The following is a 22,313-nucleotide window of genomic DNA, read 5'->3' on the forward strand; positions in this document are numbered from 1 at the left end:
GGGTTCAAATCTTGGCTCCACCGCTTGTCAGCTGTGTGACTTTGGGCAAGTCACTTAACTTCTCTGTGCCCCAGTTATCTCATATGTAAAATGGGGATTAAGACTGTGAGCTCCACATGGGACAATCTGATCACCTTGTATCCTCCCCAGTGCTTAGAACAGTGCTTTGCACATAGTAAGTGCCTAACAAATGCCATCATTATTATTATTTTTAATATAAATCAATACGTTACTGCCATCTGTCAACAGCCCCTGTACCCTCTGGGTGGGGAATGGTGCCAGCCACTGAGCATTCTCCCCAGCCCTCCCACCCCCACTCCTACAAGGCTGAGGGGGTTGAGAGAGGACGGGGCAGTCTTCAAGTCCCGGGTTGCCAGGAATTTCTTTTAAAGGTTTTTTGGCAGGAAATTCAATTTCCAGAGAGGCTAAAAGCTGAAAGACCGTTTGTTTTCAGTCTGCAGTTGCTCCCTTTCCTTGTTTGTCCCCATTAATTATTACAAAAGAACAAACAATATCCAGGAGAGCTGGCCCAGTATAGTCCATAGGTGACCTTGACTGAGCTCGGCTGCTCCTGTCCTAAACTGACAGAAGCCACCACCGAGGGACCACCTGCTCAGCAGGGGTGAGGGGCTGACTGGTGGGCAGGGGCGAGGGACCAGTCAGCAGGCTGTGGCTAGACCATGCCAGCAAGGCTTTCAGACAAAGAGAATCTCTGCCCTGCCAACGGGATCCAATGAAACCTGGATTCACTGGGGAAGAACATCAGAAACTAATGTCTCTATGCTTCACCACCAAAACAAGCACAATCCCTCACACTTTCAGAGGGCATGGGTAACCATCAACCTTTTCGGCAAGAAAGGTGGGTTCCTTACACTTGGCTCGAGCTCTGCCCAGATCCCTGGGACACTCCTGGGTTTGTGCATCCTGAATGGACACAGCCACTTGCACCCATGCAACAGTGGTGGTGTGTTGGGTCTTGGTGGGAGGGCTCAGGTGCCCATCCTATCATTGGGGTCACAACCCAGTAAAATAGCACAAACCCAATAGCTTTCTGGAGCCATTGTCTGAGTGGCTTGATGAAGCAGGAACTGGGCACCCTCGTGAGCCTTGGGAACCGGGCCTGTTTTCCTTGACAGTGGTGGTCCTGTATGGGCCTGGCACTAGGATCACACCCAACAGTGTTTCCCTCTAGACTGTAAGCTCATTGTATGGCAGGTGTATGTTATATTGGACACTCCCAAGTGCTTAGGACAATGCTCTGCACCCAGGAAGCTCTCAATAAATACTATTGATTGATTGACTGATTTAGCTCACATTACATTGGGTGCAGCACATCAAGTCAGGGGATGCTTCCCCAGGCTCTGTCCCTGGGTCCTTCTGGCGCGGTCCTCTTGGCTAGTGCCATTCTTCTTCTTCAAATGCTGTCGAGTTGTTTCCGACCCATAGTGACTCCTTGGACACACCATCTTCAGAACGTCTCATCTTCTGACATAAAGTCATTCTGGTACGTATATCCATAGAGTTTTCTAGGTAAAGATACGGAAATGGTTTACCATTGCCTTTCTTCACGCAGTAAAAACTTGAATCTCTGCCGTTGTCTTTGATCAACACTTTGATCACTTGATCATCCTCCTTTGACTCTTTCCCATGCCGCTGCTGCCCAGCACAAGTGAATCGACTTTATCTGATGCTCAACTTACACCCTACCATTATGGGTAGCTCTATATGGCATAGATCTAAGCTTCATGAGCATATGCAAACTCTCCTACCATGATAAGGTGTCAATTCATTAGTCCTATTAGGCTGACAATAATAATAATGATGATAATAATAATAAAAATAATGATTATGATGATAATATTTAAGTGCTTAATATTTGCCATGGTCTATTCTAAGTCCTGGGGTAGATATTGGATAAGCAGGTCAGACACAGTCCCTGTTCCATTTGAGGCTCACAGTCTATGTAGGAGGAAGATGGTATGTATCCTCATTGTAAGATGAGGAAACTGAGGCCCAGAGAAGTTTAGTGATGTGCTCAACATCACACAGCGGGCAAGTGGCGGAGCTGAGATTAGAACCCAAGTACCCTGACTCCTAGGCCTGGGCTCTTTCCACTAGGCCATGCTGCTTCCTTTCCTTTTTATTACATGGTCTCTGAATATCCTTTTTCCTTTTGGGAGAAGCCCCTAAGTCTGTTCCCTACAGAAGTAGATTGTTTGTATTTTACCCTCCCCGCAGCCAAGAGCCAACTCTCATGAAGGTCCTTTTCCCAGAAGCAGCTTTGGGGGATGGAATTGATCAATACTGACCTCTGACTCTGACTGATTTCCACTTTGGACTCAAATTAACCCAGCCCCTCCTTGTCGTCAGCCAGTGGATTATATCAGCAGGGCCCTCCACCAGTCTGGGCTTCACTTCCTGCCAGGGAGAAAAACGGAGATCCTGCTGGATTGAGCCAGGCCCCAGACACTGAGCGGCCAGATCTGTCTGGAGAGCCAGGATGCTCCCTAAAAACTTTCTCCTCTCTCTACTCCTGCTGACAGCAGCCAGAGGCATTTCCACTGAAGACCAGGATGCTATCCAAGTGCAGGAGAATTTCAATACCGCTGGGGTAATTGTTCTGGGGAATTCTCAGGGTGGGGTAGTGGGGAGGGGGCATAGACCCAGCCCAGGCACAACCTGGGTCTACAGTGTTAATTAGGGGCATTGAAATGAGCTGTGAAGTGTGTTCACTGCCGCAACCCTTAAAGCAAGAATGACCACATGCCATAAAAATAATGGCATGGCATCAGCATTTTACATAAATCCTTGTAGAAATGCAATGAGATTTTCCACGTGTATTTTAATAATTATGCTACTTCTTAAGAGCTTCCTATATGTGAAGCACTTTTCTAAATGCTGGGGTAAAAAAAAATTAATCAGATTGGACACAGTCACTGTCCCACATGGGGCTCGGAGTCTAAGTGGGAGGGAGAACAGGTTTTGAATCCCCATTTTAAAGTTGAGGAAACTGAGGCACAGAGAAGTTAAATGATTTGCCCAGGGTCACATAGCAGGCAACTGGCAGAGCCAGGATTAGGGCCCAGGTCCTCTGACTCACAGTCCATGCTCTTTCCCATAGGCCCCACTGCTGGGAAATAAGGCAGGGAGGGAGAAGGGTTACCATCCCCGATCCCCAGAAGGGAAAACTGAGGCCTGGAGCAGAGGAGGAAGTTGCCTATGCCTTTTAGACTATAAGCTTGTTGTGGGCAAGCAATGTGCCAGTTCACTGCTCTATTGTACTCTCCTTAGAGTTTTGTACAGTGCTCTCTACACAGTAAGTGCTCAATAAATACAGTTGACTGATTGACTATGGCTCTACAGTGAGGAAGCTGCTGATCTGCAGTCTGATGGACCCAGGGTGGTAATTCTGAGCTGCCAGGGCAAGTTGAAGGGAGATGGATGGAGTCTGTATGCCCACATAGGTTGAGGAGAGCTCGTAGCAGACCTGTGCTCCCTTGGTGGTGACCTGGGGTGACAGGCCGGGAAGATCAGGCTGGGAAGACAAGGTCGCACAGGCACTGGCAGAATTGGGGGGTGGTTGGAGGGCATCTTGGCTCAAGTTGGCCATACTGGGGCTCTGAGGTGGTTGGTAGTTTTGCACAAAATCCAAGAATTGGAGTTGGCAAAACAGCTGGCATTGGATTGCTCCTACTACACCCAGCCTCTCCTACTACAATCCAGCCCGCACACTTCACTCCTCTAATACTAATCTTCTCACTGAACCTTGATCTTATCTATCTCACCACCAACTTCTCGCCCATGTCCTGCTTCTGGCCTGGCACATCCTCCCTCTTCATATCCACCCTCTCCCTCTTCTTATCCAGAAGACAATTACTGTCTCCAATCTCAAAGTCTTACTGAAGGTACCTCTCCTCCAAGAGGCCTTCCCTGACTAAGCTCTCCTTTCCTCTTCTCCCACTCCCTTCTGTATCGACCTGACTTGCTCCCTTTATTCATCCCTCTCCCAGCCCCTCTGTACTTATGTACATATCCATAATTCATTTATTTAAATTACTGTCTCCCCTCTGTGCTGTAAGTTTATTGTGGGCAGGGAATGTGTTTGTTATATTGTTATACTGTACTCTTCCAAGTGCTTAGTACAGTACTCTGAACACAGTAAGTGCCCAATTAATACAACTGACTGACTGACAGACTGCTCAGAATGGTGGGCTGGAACCTATGGGAAGTGTGAGAGCCAAATGGCCAGAGAAAAGGGAAGCAGAGAGGGTTTGGGGAGGATCCTTCAAGGTGGAAGCAGAGAAAGGGGTCAGAGCTGGTTTCAGATCAAGCTAACCACTGCCTCTCCATGGGTGGGCTCTGCAGGGCCAGAGCCCACTGGCTCCAACTCTGAGGGTGCCCTAGCCAGAGGAATAGGGTGCTTCCCAGTAAATACGGTTCCTGGAGTCTTTGGTCTCCCAGTTTGCTGAGGGCATCCCAGGGATCCTGCTTCGATCCTTCCTCACTAGCCTGGAAGCTGATAGATGGGGGGTGGGTCAAGGGCAGAGCGAGTGCTGGAAGAGCATGATTTGTGCTTGGGGTGCCAATGTCACCACATTAGGGTGCCTTGAGGGCAGAGATGCTCCTAGACAAGTGTTCCCAGACCAGTGATGCCAGAAGAAGAAAAGCAGCGTGGCTCAGTGGAAAGAGCCCGGGCTTTGGAGTCAGAGGTCATGGGTTCAAATCCCAGCTCCACCAATTGTCAGCTGTGTGACTTTGGGCAAGTCACTTCACTTCTCTGTGCCTCAGTTCCCTCATCTGTAAAATGGGGATTAAGACTGTGAACCCCACGTGGGACAACCTGATCACCTTGTAACCTCCCCAGCGCTTAGAACAGTGCTTTGCACATAGTAAGTGCTTAATAAATGCCATTATTATTATTATTATTATTATTAGAAGGAGCAGGATCCAGTCAGCCACAGCAAAAGCTGGTACCCTGGGCTGGCAGAAGGGCAAAGGAGGGGAATGGGGCAAGATGGAGCAAAGGGGTAGCCCCAGAGAAGGTTCTGTATGTCCAGGATGGAAGAACATGAACCAACGACCCTATGGCTCACCACTCTGCTATGGCCCTGGTTACGAAACCCCTGCCAACCTGCAGAAGTAAACCGTGATTTTGTGCCCCAGATCTATGGCAAATGGTATGAAGTGGCAATAGGCTCCACCTGCAAGTGGTTGAAGAAGTTCAAGGACAGACTCCGCATGGGCACTTTAGTGCTTGGTGAAGGGGAGACTGGCCACCAGATCAGCTCCATCAGCACCAGATTCAGGTAAGGACACCGTTCCTCTGGCCACCCACCCCTAAGTCTCTAGTCCACAGCTCCACTCGCTCTGTCCTTGCCCCATCAACACCAACCAAGCCCTTATCAACTACCCTATTTTCTCTGCCCCCTGCCCCTGGATGTCTGCCCTCATTCAACCCAAACCAACCCCCAGCTGGAATCACTGAGCCCTTGGCCCAGTCCAGAAAAACTACCAGGGGCTGGAGGATGGAACAGAGATTCTTCTCCTCATGGGTGCAATTTCCAGACCAAAGGGTAAGGCAGGGAATCATTCGATCAACCAATCTATTTATTGAGCACTTACTGTGTGCAGAGCACTGTGCTAAGCACTTAGGAGAGTACAATACAATAAGGTTGATTGGTAAAAGCATCACCTACTGGGCTACAAGTAGGTCGAGAAGCAGCATTGTCTATTGGATAGAGCATGGGCCTGGGAGTCAGAAGGACATGGGTTCTAATTCTGGCTTTGCCACCTGTCTGCTGTGTGACCTTGGGCAAGTCATTTAACTTCTCTGTGCCTCAGCCTCATTTACCTTATCTGTAAAATGGGGATTAAGACTGGGCAGGGACTCTGTCCAACCTGATTTTCTTGTATCCACCACAGCACTTAGACGGTACCTGACACATGGTAAGCGCTTAACAAATACAACAATTATTATTATTTACAAGTCTTTGCTAAAGCATTCCCAAGTGCAGAGCCCTGAGCTAAGCTCTGGGTGTGTCCCCACAAAAGAATTGGCACGATCCCTGCTTTCCAGGGCCATACCACCTACTGGAAGGGAGAGACTGGAGAAACAACGCGAAGTCTAGTGTATAGAGCACAGTCCTGGGAGTCAGAGGACCTAAATTCTAATCTGGCTCTGCCACTTGTCTTCTACTGCCTTAAATACTGCTGCATCAGTCTCTTCACTGGCCTCCCTGCCTCCTCTCTCTCCCCTTTCCTGTCCATACCTCACTCCGCTACCCAGATCATTTTTCTACAGAAACTTCCAGACCATATATTTACCCTTTCCTCAAGTACCATCAGCTTTAAACCATTCAATTAGCTTGATCCCTCCCATCTTACCTCCCCAATTTCCTACTATACCCCAGCCTGCCCATTTTACTTCGCTAATCTTTTCACAGTGCCTTGATCTCTTCTGTCTCACCACCGACCCCCACGTCCATGTCCTCCCTCTGGCCTGGAAATCCACCCCCCCCCATACTCAACAGATGACCATTCTCCCCATCTTCAAATCCTTACTTTTTTATGGCATTTGTTAAGCACTTACTATAGTCCAGGCACTGTACTAAGGGGTAGATACAAGGTAATCAAGTTGGACTCAGTCCCCATCCCACATAGGATGTATAGTCTTAATCCCCATTTTATAGATAGAGGTAAATGAGGCTCAGGAAATTAATTGGCTTGCCCAAGGTCACACAGCAAACAAGTGGCAGAGTCAGGATTAACCCAGGTCCTTCTGACTCCCAGGCCCATGCTCTAGCCACTAGAAGCAATGTGGCATTCTAATCCCAGCTCTGCCACTTGTCTTCTGTGTGACCTTGGGCAAGTCACTTTACTTCTCTGTGCCCCAGTTACCTCATCTGTAACTCATCTTTGGCGGATTTGAGGAGAGAGGGCGTTCTAGGCCAGAAGTAGGACGTGGGCCAGGGGTTGACAATGGGACAGGCAAGTTTGAGGTACAGTGAGAAGGTTAGTGTCAGAGGAGCAGAGTGCGTGGGCTGGGCTGGAGAAAGAGAGAAGGGAGGTGAGGTAGGAGGGGGCAAGGTGATGAAGAGCTTTGAAGCCAGTAGTGAGGAGTTTTTGCTTGATACAGAGGTTGATAGGCAACCATAGGAGAATTTTGAGAAGTGGGGGTGACATGCCCAGAATGTTTCTGTAGAAAAATAATCTGGACAGCACTTTAACCACTTGATTTTCACCCTGCCCTCTCCCCTCCGCAGTTAGGCACATACCCATAATTTATTTTAATGTCCATCCTCCTGATAGAGTGTACGCTCCTTATGAGCAGGCAACGTGTCTACCAACTAAGCTGCATTGCACTCTCCCACGCGTTTTGTAGAGTGGTCTACACAGTAAGCGCTCATGAAATATGTTTGACTGATTGAATGATTAATGGCATTTATCAAAGTGCTGACAATGTGCAGGGTACATTGTCCAAGAAGCTGCGTGGCTCAATGGAAAGAGCACAGGTTTTGGAGTCAGAGGTCATGGGTTCAAATCCTGGCTCCGCCAACTGTCAGTTGTGTGACTTCGGGCAAGTCACTTAACTTCTCTGTGCCTCAGTTACCTCATCTGTAAAATGGGGATTAAAACTGTGAGCCCCCCATGGGACAACCTCATCACCTTGTAACCTCCCCAGCGCTTAGAACAGTGCTTTGCACATAGTAAGCGCTTAACAAATACCATTATTATTATTATTACCATAAGGGAAATGGCATAAAGACATTCAAAAACAATTTCTTATTCCCTAGTTGCAGGAGAGTTGTGGGAGAGGACCAACTAATAGGAAGAGAATACAATTCAACAACAGCAATTCAATAAACACAAGGATAAGAGTTGCACTGCATAACTGCAATCCTTGGCTACCTGCAATAACTTGTCCAGTGGTCTAATGGCTGGATAGGCCCCTCCTTCCCATCACCCACCCTGAAGCTGCATGGTGTAGTGGAGAGAGCACGGGTCTAGGTGTCAGAAGGTCAGGAGTTCTAATCCCAGCTCCACCACTTGTCTGCTGTGGGATCTCGGCCAAGTCACTTCACTTCTCTGGGCCTCAGTTACCTCATCTGTAAAATGGGGATTGAGACCGTGAGCCTCACGTTGGACAGGGACTGTGGTCCGAACTGATTTGCATGTATGGCCCCCAGTGCTTAGTACAGTGCCTGGCACATAGGAAGCTCTTAACAAATACCACAGTCATTATCATTACTATCATTATTATAACCAAGCTGCACTGATGGTGAGCAAGGATGGGGAGGGACAGATTTCCCAGCTGCTTGTCCCTTTAGGGTGTTCTTCACAGAGCTCTCACAGTGGGAGAATCACAGCCATGGGGTCCCAACCCCTAACCCATCATGCCATTTGGGAATTTGTTTCCATAAACATGTAAACTGTTTACTGTGGGATGGAAAAGTCACTCTCTTTTTGCTCTCAAAAACTGGCTTCCCTTGGCTTGGCTTCTGCCCTTTCTCAGAATACAGCCCCCGGGGAAGGGGGCTCCCACTGGGAACAACTGCTGCTAACCTCCTCACTGTACCTCGTTCTCGCCTGTCCCGCCGTTGACCCCCGGCCCACGTTCTCCCCATGGCCTGGAATGCCCTCCCTCCACACATCTGCCAAGCTAGCTCTCTTCCTCCCTTCAAAGCCCTACTGAGAGCTCACCTCCTCCAAAAGGCCTTCCCAAACTGAGCCCCCTTTTTCTCTCCTCCTCCCCATCCCCCGTCCTACCTCCTTCCCCTCCCCACAGCACCTGTAGATACATTTGTACAGATTTATCACTCTATTTATTTTACTTGTACATATTTACTATTCTATTTATTTTGTTAATGATGTGCATTTAGCTTTAATTCTATTTGTTCTGATGACTTGACACCTGCCTACATGTTTTGTTTTGTTGTCTGTCTCCCCCTTCTAGACTGTGAGCCCGTTGTTGGGTAGGGACCATCTCTATATGTTGCCAACTTGTACTTCCCAAGGGCTTAGTACAGTGCTCTGCACACAGTAAGTGCTCAGTAAATATGACTGACTGAATGAATGAACAACTCTTCTTCAAAAATTTTGAAAACTGCTCCCCCTTCCTCCTATGCAATCCCTGCCCTTGCCCTGGAGGCCCCACCCCCAGGAACACACTCAGCTCTCTCTCCAAGGGGAGTCACAGGCATTTAGATTTTTTTAGTATCGAGCAGCCACAATTTGACCATCTCTCTTCTTTTTTGGTCTCTAGGAAAGGTATCTGCGAGCAGGTCTCTGGAGTATATGAAAAAACCGACATAAATGGAAAGTTCCTCTACCAGAACCCCAGTAAGTGATAGCAACAGGACAGCCCATCTTTGTCTTTTCTGTTCATTTTACATTTGGTTGTTTTATTATCCCTTTATGTGTCTTTTCCACTCTTTCCCACTTTTGATTGTGAGTCCTAAGGGCCAGGGACCCTGTATAGTTCTCACCTTAGAATAGGGTTTAGTACAATGCTTTGCACACAGTAAGTGGTCAATAAATATTATTACTAACATTAATACTACCACTACTATTACTGCCTTTACTACTACTACTACTACTACTACTACTACCACCACCACCACTAGTACTCAACTACTACTGCTACTACCAGCACCCAGGCAGCAGCTGTAAAGTGAAGGGAGCACACATAATCATGAGAGTTAGAATAAACAACAAAAAAGCACAGTAAAACCCAGTCTCAAATAACATGACAGAGCAGGGGGCCCGGTGAGAGACCACTGCTTCAGACCTACCAGCCTGATGGGCAGCAATCGGGAGAGGGGAACGAACCCAGCGACACAGCTTTACATGAATGGAATGTGGCAGGTGGTGTGGTTGCTTCTGTCTTTCTGGCCTCGGCATGACCTAATGGAGAGAGCAATGGCCTACAGGTCAGAAGCCCAGGGTTCAAATTCTGGCTTTGCCACTTATCCTCTGTGTGACCTTGGGGAAGTCACTTAAATTCTGTGTCTCAGTTTGCCCACCTGTAAAATGGGGATTTAACACCTACTCTCCCTTCTACTTAGACTAGAAACCTCTGTCAGACAGGGATTCTTTCCAACATGATTCTCTTGTATCTTTGGGCCCAATCTGGTTATCTTATATCTACCCCAGTGCTTAGTACAGTGTTTGGAACTGAGTAAACACTTGACACATACTCTATCATTAACATTATTGTCATTATTACTATCCAAGTTCCTGTAGGACTCCTCCTTCCTTTTTCAAGCCCTTAAGAGCCAAGGCAAATTGGATCAGGCTTCCTGCAGCAAATCTCTAAGAATAAAAAGATGATATGTTTGCAAACCCCACTTCGGCTCTAGAATTCTCTGGGGGAGCTGTCTATGGGGCTCAGTAAGTCCTTGTGTGGGTCACCCTGGGAAATCAAAGATGCTATTTCTAGATACCCATCCTACTACTGGCATTGCTGGTTCCACTGGCATCACCCATCCTGGCTCTGAGCTGTCTCCTCTCTACATCCAGGTATGCTGTCTTGGCTCTGGTATCCTTGGTGTTTGCCTTCCTACCCCAACATGGGGAGGAAGGACAGGTCATGAAAGCATAAACCCAAATTAAATTATCTTTAAGGATTCCTCTGGGCCAGAGATCGTCAATTGACCTTGCAGTCTGACCTCTGATCACCCTGTGGAACCAGGGAGAGCACTGGGCTGGGACTAGGCTCGGAGTTGAGAGGATCTGACCCAGAGATAAAGGGCTATGCCTGATTGGAGGCTCAGGTAAAGCAAAGGCAGATTCGAAGGCGGCTACCTTGGGCTCCAGAAGTGTGTCTCCGGTGCAGGGTGGAACAAGACCATCCAGTCCTATGTGGTGCGCACCAATTACAATGAATACGCCATCTTCCTGAACAAGAAAACTGGCCGCTTCGGACCATCCACCACAGTAAAGCTGTATGGTAAGAAGCCACTGCTTCCCTTCCCCTTACTTTCCCCCCATCCCCTTAGAGTCTGAGTCAGACCTGCTGATTTGGGAAATGATCCCAAGCTTTGGGGCTGGGGACCAAGAGGAATTCCTTGAGAGGCCACCTGGAAAACAAGCATTTGGGCCTCAGGATAGGAGGCGGCAGGCTGACTGACTCCCTTGGGCAGGAACGGTCTGGAGGTGAGCCCCAGCTGAGGGCACCTCAGACTGGCATTAGGATATAAGAAACTGAGCAACTATGATACCTTGGGTCAGAATAGTTCACACCCCTACAAGCGTTCAACATTATGCCCAGCAGATCACCCACTCGTTCTTACCTCAAACCCACCCAAACTATCTCCTTTGCCACTCCATATTTCCCCAATCCTTGAGAACCTCCAGTGGTTGCCCATCCACCTCCACATCCAACAGAAATTCCTTAGCATAGGCTTTAAATCATTCAATCACTTTGCCCCCTCTTATCTTACCTCCCTGATTTCCTACTAAAACCCAGCCCACACACTTTACTCCTCTAAAGCCAAACCTACTCACTGTATCTCAATCTCTTCTATCTTACTGCCTACCTCTCGCCCATGTCCCGCCTCTGGCATGGAACATGCTCCCTCTTCATATGTGACAACCACTCTCCCAACCTTCAAATCTTATTAAAAGCACTTCTCCTTCAAAAGGCCTTCCCTAAGACCCCATTTCCTTTTCTCCTACTCCCTTCTGAGTCACCCTTGCATTTAGATTTGCACCCTTCTTTTACCCCTCCCTCAGACCCACAGCACTTACATGCATAACCATATTTAATTTATTTATATTAATGTCTGTCTCCACATCTAGACTGTAAGCTTGTTGTAGTCAAGGAACATGTCTACCGAATTTGCTATACTATATTCTCCTAAGTACTTAGTATAGTCCTCTGCACACAGTTAAGTGCTCAATAAATATGACTGATTAATTCCCTGTTTCGACCTGCAACATTGCTGCTCAGTCCATGAAGATTGAGCCAGGTAAGGAGACTATATAGTGGGCTGGGGCAGGAGGATCTGGGAGCTTGGTCTGAGGGTGCAGGGCAGGCAAGGAGCTATATGCCATGCCTGGAGGGGGTCTCTACTATTGCACCTGGTGGGTATTCAATAAGTACCTTTACTGCCATTCCCCTTTACTGACCTAGAGAAGCAGAGAAGCTAGGGGAAAGAGAACAGGACTGGAGTCAAGAGGCCTGGGCTCAAATAGTTCTGAGGGCCAGGAGGAAAGAAATAGCCAAGAGAGCCAGAGGAGGTCCATGCTGACTCTACTTCTTGGTTTTCTACTCCTAGGTCGGCAGCCAGAGCTGCGTGAGAGCCTCCTGGAGGAGTTCCGGCAGTTCGCCCTGGAGCTGGGCATCCCTGAGGACTCAATCTTTACCTCCATCAGCAAAGGTACCAGGGCCATCTGCCATCCCAGGTTGCTTCACCCCTTCCTTCTATCTAATGAGGCAGGCCTGAACTTCAGGGTCCCAGGACTGGGGCTGAGGTGGGAGAAAGCAGCCTGAACGCACAGCAGAACCAGCCAGTGAGATAGTTGCAAACAAAAATCTACAGAGCAGTATACCAGACTAGAAGGAGATGGAAAAAGACAAGCTATTGCTCAGCGGAGGCCAGAAGTTGGCTCGGGGGTGGTCGATGAAAGGGAGGAGGGGTTTATAATAGGAAACGGCTGGGAGGTCGTGGAGCCGAGCCAGGGCAGGGCTGCAAATCTACAGGGGTGGGTCAGTTTGTGGATATTTCCTCCCCGCTGCTGATCACTCTGTGTAGCCACACTCTGGCAGGGCAGGTTGGAGCGCAAAGTGTAAGCATTTGTGTTCATACAGTTTTGGTCACTGGGCAAAAGGAGGCATCGTGGGAGAGGAGGGAGAAGATAATAGGGGAAGAGGAGGAGAAAGAGATAAAGAAGGAGGAAGAAAAGGAGGAGGAGAAGAAGACAGAAGAGGAAGGAAAGGGAAAAAGGATAAGGAAGAAGAGGATAAGTAGGGGAAGGAGAAGAAGAAAGAAAAGGAGGAGGGAACAGAGTGAGTAGCATAAGATGTGCCTCTTCCTGTCCTCCATGCCACTATTTCCGGCTCTTTGACACCTCCGCCATGTTCTTCTGGCCCCAACGGACAGCAGGATCGGCAGAACCCTAAAACGTAAGCTGAGCCAATAACAGGCTGCCTGAGGGCTTTGTCATGGCCCCCTGTGGCTTGGAAACACTTCATGGCCCAAGCCTCCTGGACATCTCTTACATGGCCAGCCTCTCACCCCATCCCTTTCTTGCCCCTTGCCCAGGTGACTGTGTTCCTGGGGAAACAGAGCCTGAGTCTCAGGTGAGTGACTGAGTAAGGGGCCCCCAGATCTGCCCCCTCTCCCCCATCTCCAGGGCAGGCGCTTGGTACAGCACATGTCACAGACCTTGACTCACCCCTCAGAGAGCTAAGCCAAAGCTCCTCAGCCCCTGCATCCCCCTGGATTTCAGATCTGGCCTATTACAGGACTCCTGTCCCCCGAAAACCTGATAATGCCACAGTACCCACCTGGGCAGGCACAGCTCTCTAGCCATTGGCATGGAGACTATGCAGGACCCATCACTAGCTCCCTCCCTCAGGCTAGAGGTAGCCTGGGGAGAATACAGGGGCTACTCAAGCTGCCAGCTCTCCTTATTCTGCTCCCAGGCAGGCCAGACCTGAAGTAAAGAGGGTAGAGCAGATCTAGGCCCTGTGCTCCAGGAGATTACAGTCCCAAAGTCCAGGGGGTTTTGTGCTATCAGGCTCCCTATCTGGTTGGAGGGGGAAGAGAGGTGAGAATTGGGGGGCTGGGCAGCATAAGGTGGGTGGTGGAAAGGGAGGGCCTGGGAAAGGGGAAGGGGGAAGGGGGCTCTTTGAAGAAGGGGGTTCTTTCCTCTTTGGTGTCAGCAGAGAACCCGCCGGGCAGCCCTAGCCCCGGAGGAGGCTTCTGGAGGTGGCCCGTTGTCAGCAATTACCAGTAAAAAAGAAGGTAAGGTGATTCTACCCAGGAATGTCCCATGGTAGCCTCCCGGGACTGTCCTGTGCTAGCTTCCTGGGATTGTCCTGTGCTAACCTCCTGGAATTGACCCATGATAGCCTCTAGGAATATCTCATTCTAATCTCCTGGCTATGCCCCTTGCCAGGCTTCCAGGGTGCCAGAGAACCTAAGAGCATTAGGATTAGAATTCCCGGTTCCCAGCTGAGAGAACTGGAGCCCAGAAAGGTGGAACAACTTTCCCAGGTCACCCACCAGACCTTGGGTGAGTCATTTCACTTTTCTGGGCCTCAATTTTCTCATCTGTAAAATGGGTCTTGTCTTATGCCATCAAGTCGTCTCTGACCCATAACGACACCATGGACACATCTCTTCTTGAATGCCCCACCTCCATCTGCAATCATTCTGGTAATGGATCCAGAGAGTTTTCTTGGTAAAAATATGGAAATGGTTTACCATTGCCTACTTCTGTGCTGTAAATTTCCGTCTCCACCCTTGACTCTCTCCCATGCTGCTGCTGCCCAGCACAGGTGAGTTTTGACTTGTAGCAGAATGCCTTCCACTCACCTGCCACTGGCCAAGCTAGGAATGGGTAGGCCTCTGCTTGACTCTCCCTCCCATAGTCAAGACTGGTAGAGTACTAGAAACTCTTCAGGTGTGACCCTGAGAGGAACATAAAACGGGTAGTCAAATGCCTATTCTCCCTCCTACTGTGCCTGACCTGGTAATCTTGAATCTATCCCAGTGCTTAGTACAGTACAGGACAAATAGTAAGTGGTTAAAAAGTACAATTACTACTAAGGAGCTGCTGCTACTACTAGTAAAAATCATAAATGTGGTATTTTTGTAATAGTATTTGTTAAGCTTTTACTATGTGACAGGCACTGGACTATGATAATCAGGTCAAACACAGTCCCTGTCCCACATGGGGCTCACAGTCAAAGGGGGAGGAAGCACAAAACTTTCACCCCCATTTAACAGATTAGGAAACTGAAATACAGAGAAATTTAGTGACTTGCCTAAGGTCACACAGCAGACAAGAGGCACAGTTGGGCTTAAAACCCAGATCCCCTTATGCCCATACCTGTGATTTTTCTACTAGGCCACGTGGTAGAGGTGTCAGAAGAAGCAGGCACAGGGGGAGCTCTGAAGACATGGATCTGACTTCAGCCTCTCACACCATGTTTCTTTCTCCTCAGATTTCTGCCACCTGAAGCAAGACGAGGGACCCTGCCTGGGTCTGAAGACAAGGTTCTTCTATAACAGCTCCTCCATGGCCTGCGAGACCTTTAACTATGGAGGTTGCCTGGGCAATGGGAACAACTTCAAATCTGAAAAGGCCTGTCTTCAGACCTGCCGGACAGAGGGTACAGTGAGGGGTGAACAGCTGGAGGAAGGGAGGGGTGGACAGCGGTAAGGCTTGGTGGGGTGGAGGGAGGGACCAGCAAGATAGACAGGCAGGAAGGCAGTCAGGCAGGCTGAGTATAGTAGACAGATTGAGAAAGGCAAGCATGAAGGAATAATGATAATAATAATATTTGTTTGGCATTGACTCTGCAACAAGCACTGTTCTAGGTGCTGGGGTAGATACAACCTAATCAGGTTGGACACAGTTCCTATTCCACATGGGGCTCACAGTCTTAAACCCCATTTTACAGATGAGGTAACTGTGGCTTAGAGAAGTGAAATGACTAGCCCAAAGTCACACAGCAGACAAGTGGCCAAGCCAGGATTAGAACCCAGGTCCTTATGACTCCCAAGCCCATGCTCTATCCACTAGTCAATGCTGCTTCTTAATAGTAATAATAGCCTTGATTGAAGGCTCACTTGGGGCAGTACACTGTACTAGGCACCTGGGTAGTACAGAAGCATATGCAGCAGGAGTGTGATTTGCACCTGGGGCATTTGAATGGATTACAGATATGTCTGGGTGCCCCTTCCTGATCTATCTCCACCTAGTTGAAGGTACTGATTTATGACCCACAGTGAACCGTATCCCCTGGCTGACATCTATCAATCATTTAAAATCTGAGGCAGGCAACGTTTACTTCAGTTCAGAATAACAGTGACACACTCCCTGTGCACAAGAAGCTTACACTCTACAATGGAAACAAACATAAAAATATTTTCAACACTAACCCTGTCAAAGTAAATTATTTGAACAGATGTATGTACTTGAGTAGTAACGAGAGTATAAATTAATTCATTAGTACAGAAAGGCAGACAGGAAGGCAGAGACAATCAATCAAAAATCATTTATCAAGCACCTGTTTTGCATAGAGCACTGTGCTTGAAAGTGCTTGGAAGACAAGACTAGAATTAGTCAACAGTATCCCTGACTTCTAGGAGCTGACAGTCAAGGAGAGGAGATAGACAGGCAGTCAGAGAGACAGGTGACATATGCCTATGAGTTTTCTGAGTCTCAACCCTTTCTCACCTGTTCAGGAGTGGGGACAGAAGATAGTTCAGTGGCAGACTAGGCAACTCCAGCCACTTAAAGTCCTCTCCACCTCTCCTCCTCCCTGCCTCCCTCCCACCCACTGAAGCAGGCCCTCCCCCAGTCCTGTATTCTCAATCTATCAACAATATTTACTGAGAGCTTACTGTGTGCAGAGCACTGTACTAAGTACTTGGAAAAGTACAATAAAGTAATGTTGGTAGATGGGATCCCCAATCCCAAGGAGCGTTCAGTCTACGGAGGAGACAGGCATTAAAATGAGAAGCAGCATGGCCTAGTGGCAAAAGCATGGTCTTGGGAGTCAGAGGTAGTGGGTTCTAGTCCCAGCTCAGTCACTTGCCTACTGTGTGACCTTGGGCAAGTCACTTAAATTTTCTGTGCCTCAGTTACCTCATCTGTAAAATGGGGATTGAGACTGTGAACCCCACGTGGGAAACCCTGATTAGCTTTATCTACCCCAGCACTTAGAATAGTACTTGGCACATAGTAATTGCTTAAAAATACCATAATAATAATAATTATTATTAAAATACATTTCAGATAGAGGAAAAGAATATGGAATAAGTGTTGCGGGGCTCTTACTGCTCCACCCTCCATCCCAGACATGAGTTGGAAGCTGAGAGCTGGAAAGAACCACAAAAGAGCAACTGGTCCATCCTCCTACCTTCTAACCCATTCCAAATGATAGCTGCTGATCTTGAACTAAAAATTAAACCATCAATCAATAGTATTCAGTGAGCACTTACTGGGTGCAGAGCACTAACATAGCACTATGGGAGAGCACAGTATAAAAGAATTAGTAGACAGATTCCTTGCGTACTCTCACAGGGCCATCAAGAACCCTTGGGTGTTCCTCTCACCACCTCAGATCCTGTACAGCTAAGAAGTCCTTGCCAGTGTCTAATACAAATCCCTTCAGGCTCTGGTTATACCGAGTGGCAGCAGCTCCTCTTCAGAGATTTGCGGGAAGTGGGATTGGCTGTCCCGTTCCCCTTCCCATCCTGGGCCTGGACTTAATTTCTGTACAGCAAAAGGCTTCAGAGTGGACTCATACACTAGACCCCTAGATCCTTTTCTGCCTCACTTGCATCCCAGGATGCCTTCCCCTTCTCCAGTCTAATCAACTAGTTTACCCGATGTTGTGACCCAACATGATGGGCCTAGTGTTGGGGAGGTATGCAGCTACCCGAGGCGATGCCCTCAGGAAGGACAGACCGGCCAGGGGATGAGGCAGGCTTGCAGCACTTTGGAGTGAGGGCATGAACCTCCTTGGCTCCAATTTCACTATTCTCTCCTCCGCACTCTCCACCCTCCTCTGCCTAGCTGCCTGCCGACTGCCCATCGAGCCTGGACCATGCCGTGGAAGCTTCCCACTCTGGGCCTTCGACGCTGCCCAGGGGAAGTGCATCTCGTTCATCTTTGGCGGATGCCAAGGCAACGGCAACAAGTTCTACACAGAGAAGGAGTGCAAGGAATACTGTGGGGTTCCGGGCGAGGGTAAGGCTCCTTACCTGCTCCCACTCAGCCTGACTTCCAGCTCTAATGGCTCCTCATTACCTTTCACCCACCAGAAGGGCCTCTAGGCAATGTATAGACTAGCTGAGCACTCCTATGGGCCCAGGCAGCCCTGGATGACCACTGGCCAGCTCCACAGTAGCCCATTTCCCTCACTACTGGCCATGGCGGGCAGCACACTCCCAGGCTGCGGTCCGTCCAGGTCCAGAGCAGTGGCTGTCTGGGCCCTCTCTCCCTGCAGGTTCTAGGTCAAAAAAACTCCACTGTAAACCCTGAGAGTCTCAGATGAGGCTGGTCCCCCATTAAGCTCCCACTTCAAGGACCAGATCAGGACTCAGCCCAGGCCTAGGATATAGGCTACAAGACTCAGGTCCTGTGGAGGGGCTGTGGATGAACTGCACAGTGGGGATCTGGGGCTCATGGAAGGACAGGATTATGGGAACTGGACATACCCAGAATGCAGAAGGAAGCTGAGAAGCAAGCTGAAGTGAAGCACCAGGGACCCATAGGGATCCTGCTAGCCAAGGACCAGAGAGGCTCCTAGCCAGGAACTGGCCACCAGACCAACCTATCCACTTCCAGGTACCATGAGTCTTCCACAAAGCAGGACTGCCTGCTCCCACCTGGCACACTGTTTTCAGGTCTCACCCATGACTCATTTTCTTTCTTTCTCTTCCTTTCTTCCTCCCTCCCTCCCTTCCGCCCTCCCTCCCTCCAGGGGACGAGGAGTTACTGCGTTTGTCAAACTGACCTTAGCTCTGGGAACATCCAGGAGTCCTCGCCTGAGTGAGCCTTGAAAACCGCCCATTCCAAGTGGGCCTGGTATCTCTGGGGGGCTGGCATCTCTCCGGGGATGGCCCTGGCACAGGATAAAACACCACTCTGGGAAACCTCGGACTGAAGGGCTGATTTTGCGCCATACACCCAAAACCCTCTCTCCCTGGTCTGACTTCTGTTGGCGAGGCCCCCACACAGTGAACTCGGCATTAGGCTCTCCTCTGGGAATTTGGCTTGGGGCCAGGTCAGACAGATCAGACCTGGTGGCTTGTTCCTGGCTCAGGGAGCCAGGGAAGGGGGCCTAGGGAGGGGTGCAGCATGGGACAGAATCCTCTGAGGCAGGAACAGAGCCAGCAGCTCTTCGGCCACTGGGGAATCCTCACTCCTCAGAGAAAACCAAAGTCCAGAAAGGGAGCAGGTGTTGACCCAGAGGCACCTAGTGGGCCAGGGAAGAGCTGGATAGTGGAGGAACAGCTTGCTCCCTGCACCCACAACTTTAAGTGAGGAGGTGACAACAAAGCAGCCGTGGCTGTGACCATGACACCCCATGGATTCCTCAAACAGCTTTTCCAGTGCAACAGCAGCTCATGTTCATAAACTTCCAAATATCTCCATGGCTTGACATACACAACCAATTTTAGCTCTTTTTATGGAATGGCCATGAATTTATGGATGGCTGGCAACTCTGGAAGGGAGAGGTGGGAGACAGGGAGACCAGTGAAGAGGCTGATGCAGTAGTCAAGATTACGAAAGGTGTCTGGATGAACATGGTGGCAGTTTAGATGGAGAGAAAGTGGCAGATTCAGGAAATACGGAAAGAAAAAACAACCCGAGTGGTTACAGATTGAATATGGGGGAAAGAGAGGGAGGAGTCAAAAATAATGCCAACAAGGGGGATGGTGGGACAGTCAAGTGGATGGGAAAGTTAGAAGGAGGATAGGATTTGGGAGGGAATTTGAAGAATTCAGTTTCAGACACATTAAACGTGGAGTGCTCGCAGGACATTCATGTAGAAATATCCAGGAGATACGAAGGGATGCAAGATAGTATAAAAAGAGTGGGGTTGACACTAACGAGGTGTATGTAGGAGTCATCAACATGGTGGGGCAGAGAAAAGATAAAGAGGGGGTTGAAAGGAAAGGAAAGGAATGAGGGTAAAGTGACAAGAGAAGGGCACCTGAAACAGAGTATTGAGGAGCATCCCACACAGATAGGTGGTGTGGGGAGACAGAGGAAGAGCCAGAGAAAGTTCACTGAGAATTGGTCAGAGAGGTAAGAGGAGAACCAAGCGAGGACTATGACAGGAAAACCAAAGGTAGACAGTGTTTTTAGGAGAGGGGAAGATGGTCATAGTGTTAAAGGCAGTTAAGAGGTTGAAGACAATTTTGATGGAGTACAGAGTCTGTTATGATTGGTAAAATGGACAGGACAGAGATTAGGGAAATAGGTCAAGCTCTGAGTAGTACAGTGAGGTCAAGAGAAGAGCTTTTGTTTAGAATAGTAGAGATGGGAGCATGTTTGAAAGCAAAGGGGAAGGAGTCCTCAGAGAAAGGGTGGCTGAAGATGGTGGTCAGGGATGGTAGAAAAGTGGGTGCAAGATGTGATAAGGAATGGGGTTCAAGATGGAGGGGGTAGCTTTTAAAAGCAGGTGAGTTATCTGTGATTTGAGACCACTGGGTAAAAGGTAGGGGTGGGAGAGAACTGGGAAGGTTGCAGGGTGGGGAGGAATTGGGGGAATTTTTTTTGATGATGACGATTTTGTCATCAGAATAGTTTGCAAGGTCATCAGAGGCAGGAAGCGAGTTGTACTGGGGAAAGGGGCATGGGCATCGATGAGAGAGGAGAACTTGCCGAGCAGAAGAGACAGCAGAGTGATAACAAGCAAATGGATATATCAAATCATCATCATCATCCTCATCAATGGCACTTATTGAGCACTTATTGTGTGCAGAGTACTTGGCAGAGTACTCTCCAGGTACCAGAGTTAGAAGGCCTCTCTCTGTCCTTCCTAGTCCAGCCAACCCTATTCTTGGAGGCTTCCTTGACACTTCCCAAAGGAGGGGGCTCAGTAGAAGAGGAATTTCCTCAATCAATGATATTGATTGAGTACTTATTCCTCCATGACTTCCTTCTCCTTTGTCACCCCTAGCTTTGCTGTTGTGGTTAAGGGGGGCATGGGCGGTCTACAGTGGTGACAAGGTTCAGAAGGATAGGAGGAGAAAATGGAACAGGCTTGGAGTCGGATTGGGTGCAGGAGGTTGGGGTGAGCGGGTGATGGATGGAGTTGGGATGGGGTTGGGAACGAAAAGCTTCCTGAAGCAGCCTCATTCATGCAGTGATGGGTAAACTGTCTGGTTCCCCAGTGTCCTGGGGGTAATTGTTCAGCAGGTATGAGTAGGGAGGTAGAGGGTGATCTCTATTGCAATATGCCCAAACCCTCTAGGGTTTGACTGACTGATCAGTCAGTCACTCAGCCAGCCAGCCAATCACATTTATTGAGTTCTTACTGTATGCAGAGTACTGTATTAAACACTCTGCATAAAATATAACAGACACATTCCCTGTCCACAATGAGCTTACAATCTAGAGGGGGAGACAGACATTACTATAAATAAATAAATGACAGATATGTAAATAAGTGATATGGGTCTAGGAGGGGAGATGAATAAAGGGAGCAAGTTAGGGCGACACAGAAGGGAGTTAAAGAAAAGTTAAAGAGGGCTTAGTTAGGGAAGGATTCTTGGAGGAGATGTGCCTTCATTAAGGATTTGAAGGGGGAGCATGTCACAATCATCCTGGCAGGATGCAGGCCAGCAGGAAGGCAGCTCTAGTGCCAAGAAGACTAGAGGGCACTCAGGAAAACCGAATTCAGTCAGAAACCCTGAACGCCGGAGCCCTGATATCACTCAGGGTTAGGGGATTGGATCTCAGGAGCATAGGAGATGTCTAGGGACCAGAGAGGGCCAATGATCTGGACAGAATCACCCAGCAGGGCAGGGCAGGCTTGACAGAGCACTTGCCTACAGAGGCCTTGAAGCAGACGGCTGCTCAACTCACTGATCTGGGCCCGTCTGTGCCCAAAATCTATGGTTGATGTTGCAGCAGGAAGCAAGATGCAGATTCCTAAGACCATTGACAAGGGAGCTGAAGCCAACAGGGACAAGAACTGAGCCAGGACCAAGTCCGATCAGCCAATCCATCAATGGCCTTTATTGAGTACTTACTCTGTGCTGGGCACTGGATTGAGTGCTTGGGAGTGTCCAATTGGGTTAGTAGACAAAATCCACAGCTCTTCACAGAGCTTTTAGTCTAGAACGGGAGATAAACATAAAAATTAATTACAGGAAGGGGAAGCAACTGAGTATAAGGATTTAATAATAATAATTATGGAACTTGTAAAGCACTTACTATGTGCCAAGCACTGTTTGAAGCGCTGGGGTAGATGCAAGTTAATTAGGTTGGACACAGTCCCTGTCCCACACTTGAACTTTTTACCTCATTTTACAGATGAGATAACTGGGGCCCAGAGAAGTGAAGTGACTTGTCCAAGGTAATACAGCAGACAAGTGGAGGAGCCAGTTTTATTA

At 48.7% G+C, this 22,313-nt stretch overlaps 1 protein-coding gene across 2 annotated transcripts; it reads left to right on the forward strand.

Annotated features, from left to right (window-relative positions):
* Positions 1-2,409: 2,409 nt before the first annotated feature.
* On the forward strand, positions 2,410-18,839 carry LOC119926673 (alpha-1-microglobulin/bikunin precursor). Of its 2 annotated transcripts, none has more exons than XM_038744936.1 (10): positions 2,410-2,611; positions 5,164-5,306; positions 9,263-9,339; positions 10,835-10,948; positions 12,279-12,380; positions 13,266-13,303; positions 13,889-13,970; positions 15,176-15,343; positions 17,758-17,931; positions 18,668-18,839. In XM_038744936.1, the coding sequence occupies exons 1-10, from the start codon at positions 2,501-2,503 to the stop codon at positions 18,697-18,699; spliced, it is 1,041 nt and encodes a 346-aa protein (XP_038600864.1). In that variant the 5' UTR covers positions 2,410-2,500; the 3' UTR covers positions 18,700-18,839. The 2 variants fall into 2 exon arrangements, with proteins under 2 accessions (XP_038600864.1, XP_038600865.1); XM_038744937.1 differs by having other exon boundaries at positions 2,411-2,611; positions 13,892-13,970.
* Positions 18,840-22,313: the final 3,474 nt, after the last annotated feature.

This window comes from Tachyglossus aculeatus, chromosome 4 (genome assembly GCF_015852505.1).
Source record: "Tachyglossus aculeatus isolate mTacAcu1 chromosome 4, mTacAcu1.pri, whole genome shotgun sequence".
Classification (NCBI taxonomy): Eukaryota; Metazoa; Chordata; class Mammalia; order Monotremata; family Tachyglossidae; genus Tachyglossus; species Tachyglossus aculeatus.

Excerpts from the sequence above, each read along its gene's own strand:
- LOC119926673 (XM_038744936.1), top strand. The coding sequence starts at position 2,501 with ATGCTCCCTAAAAACTTTCTCCTCTCTCTACTCCTGCTGACAGCAGCC. Across the intron at positions 9,340-10,834 it reads GTTCCTCTACCAGAACCCCA|GGTGGAACAAGACCATCCAG; the intron begins GTAAGTGATAGC and ends TCTCCGGTGCAG. Across the intron at positions 13,971-15,175 it reads AATTACCAGTAAAAAAGAAG|ATTTCTGCCACCTGAAGCAA; the intron begins GTAAGGTGATTC and ends CTTTCTCCTCAG.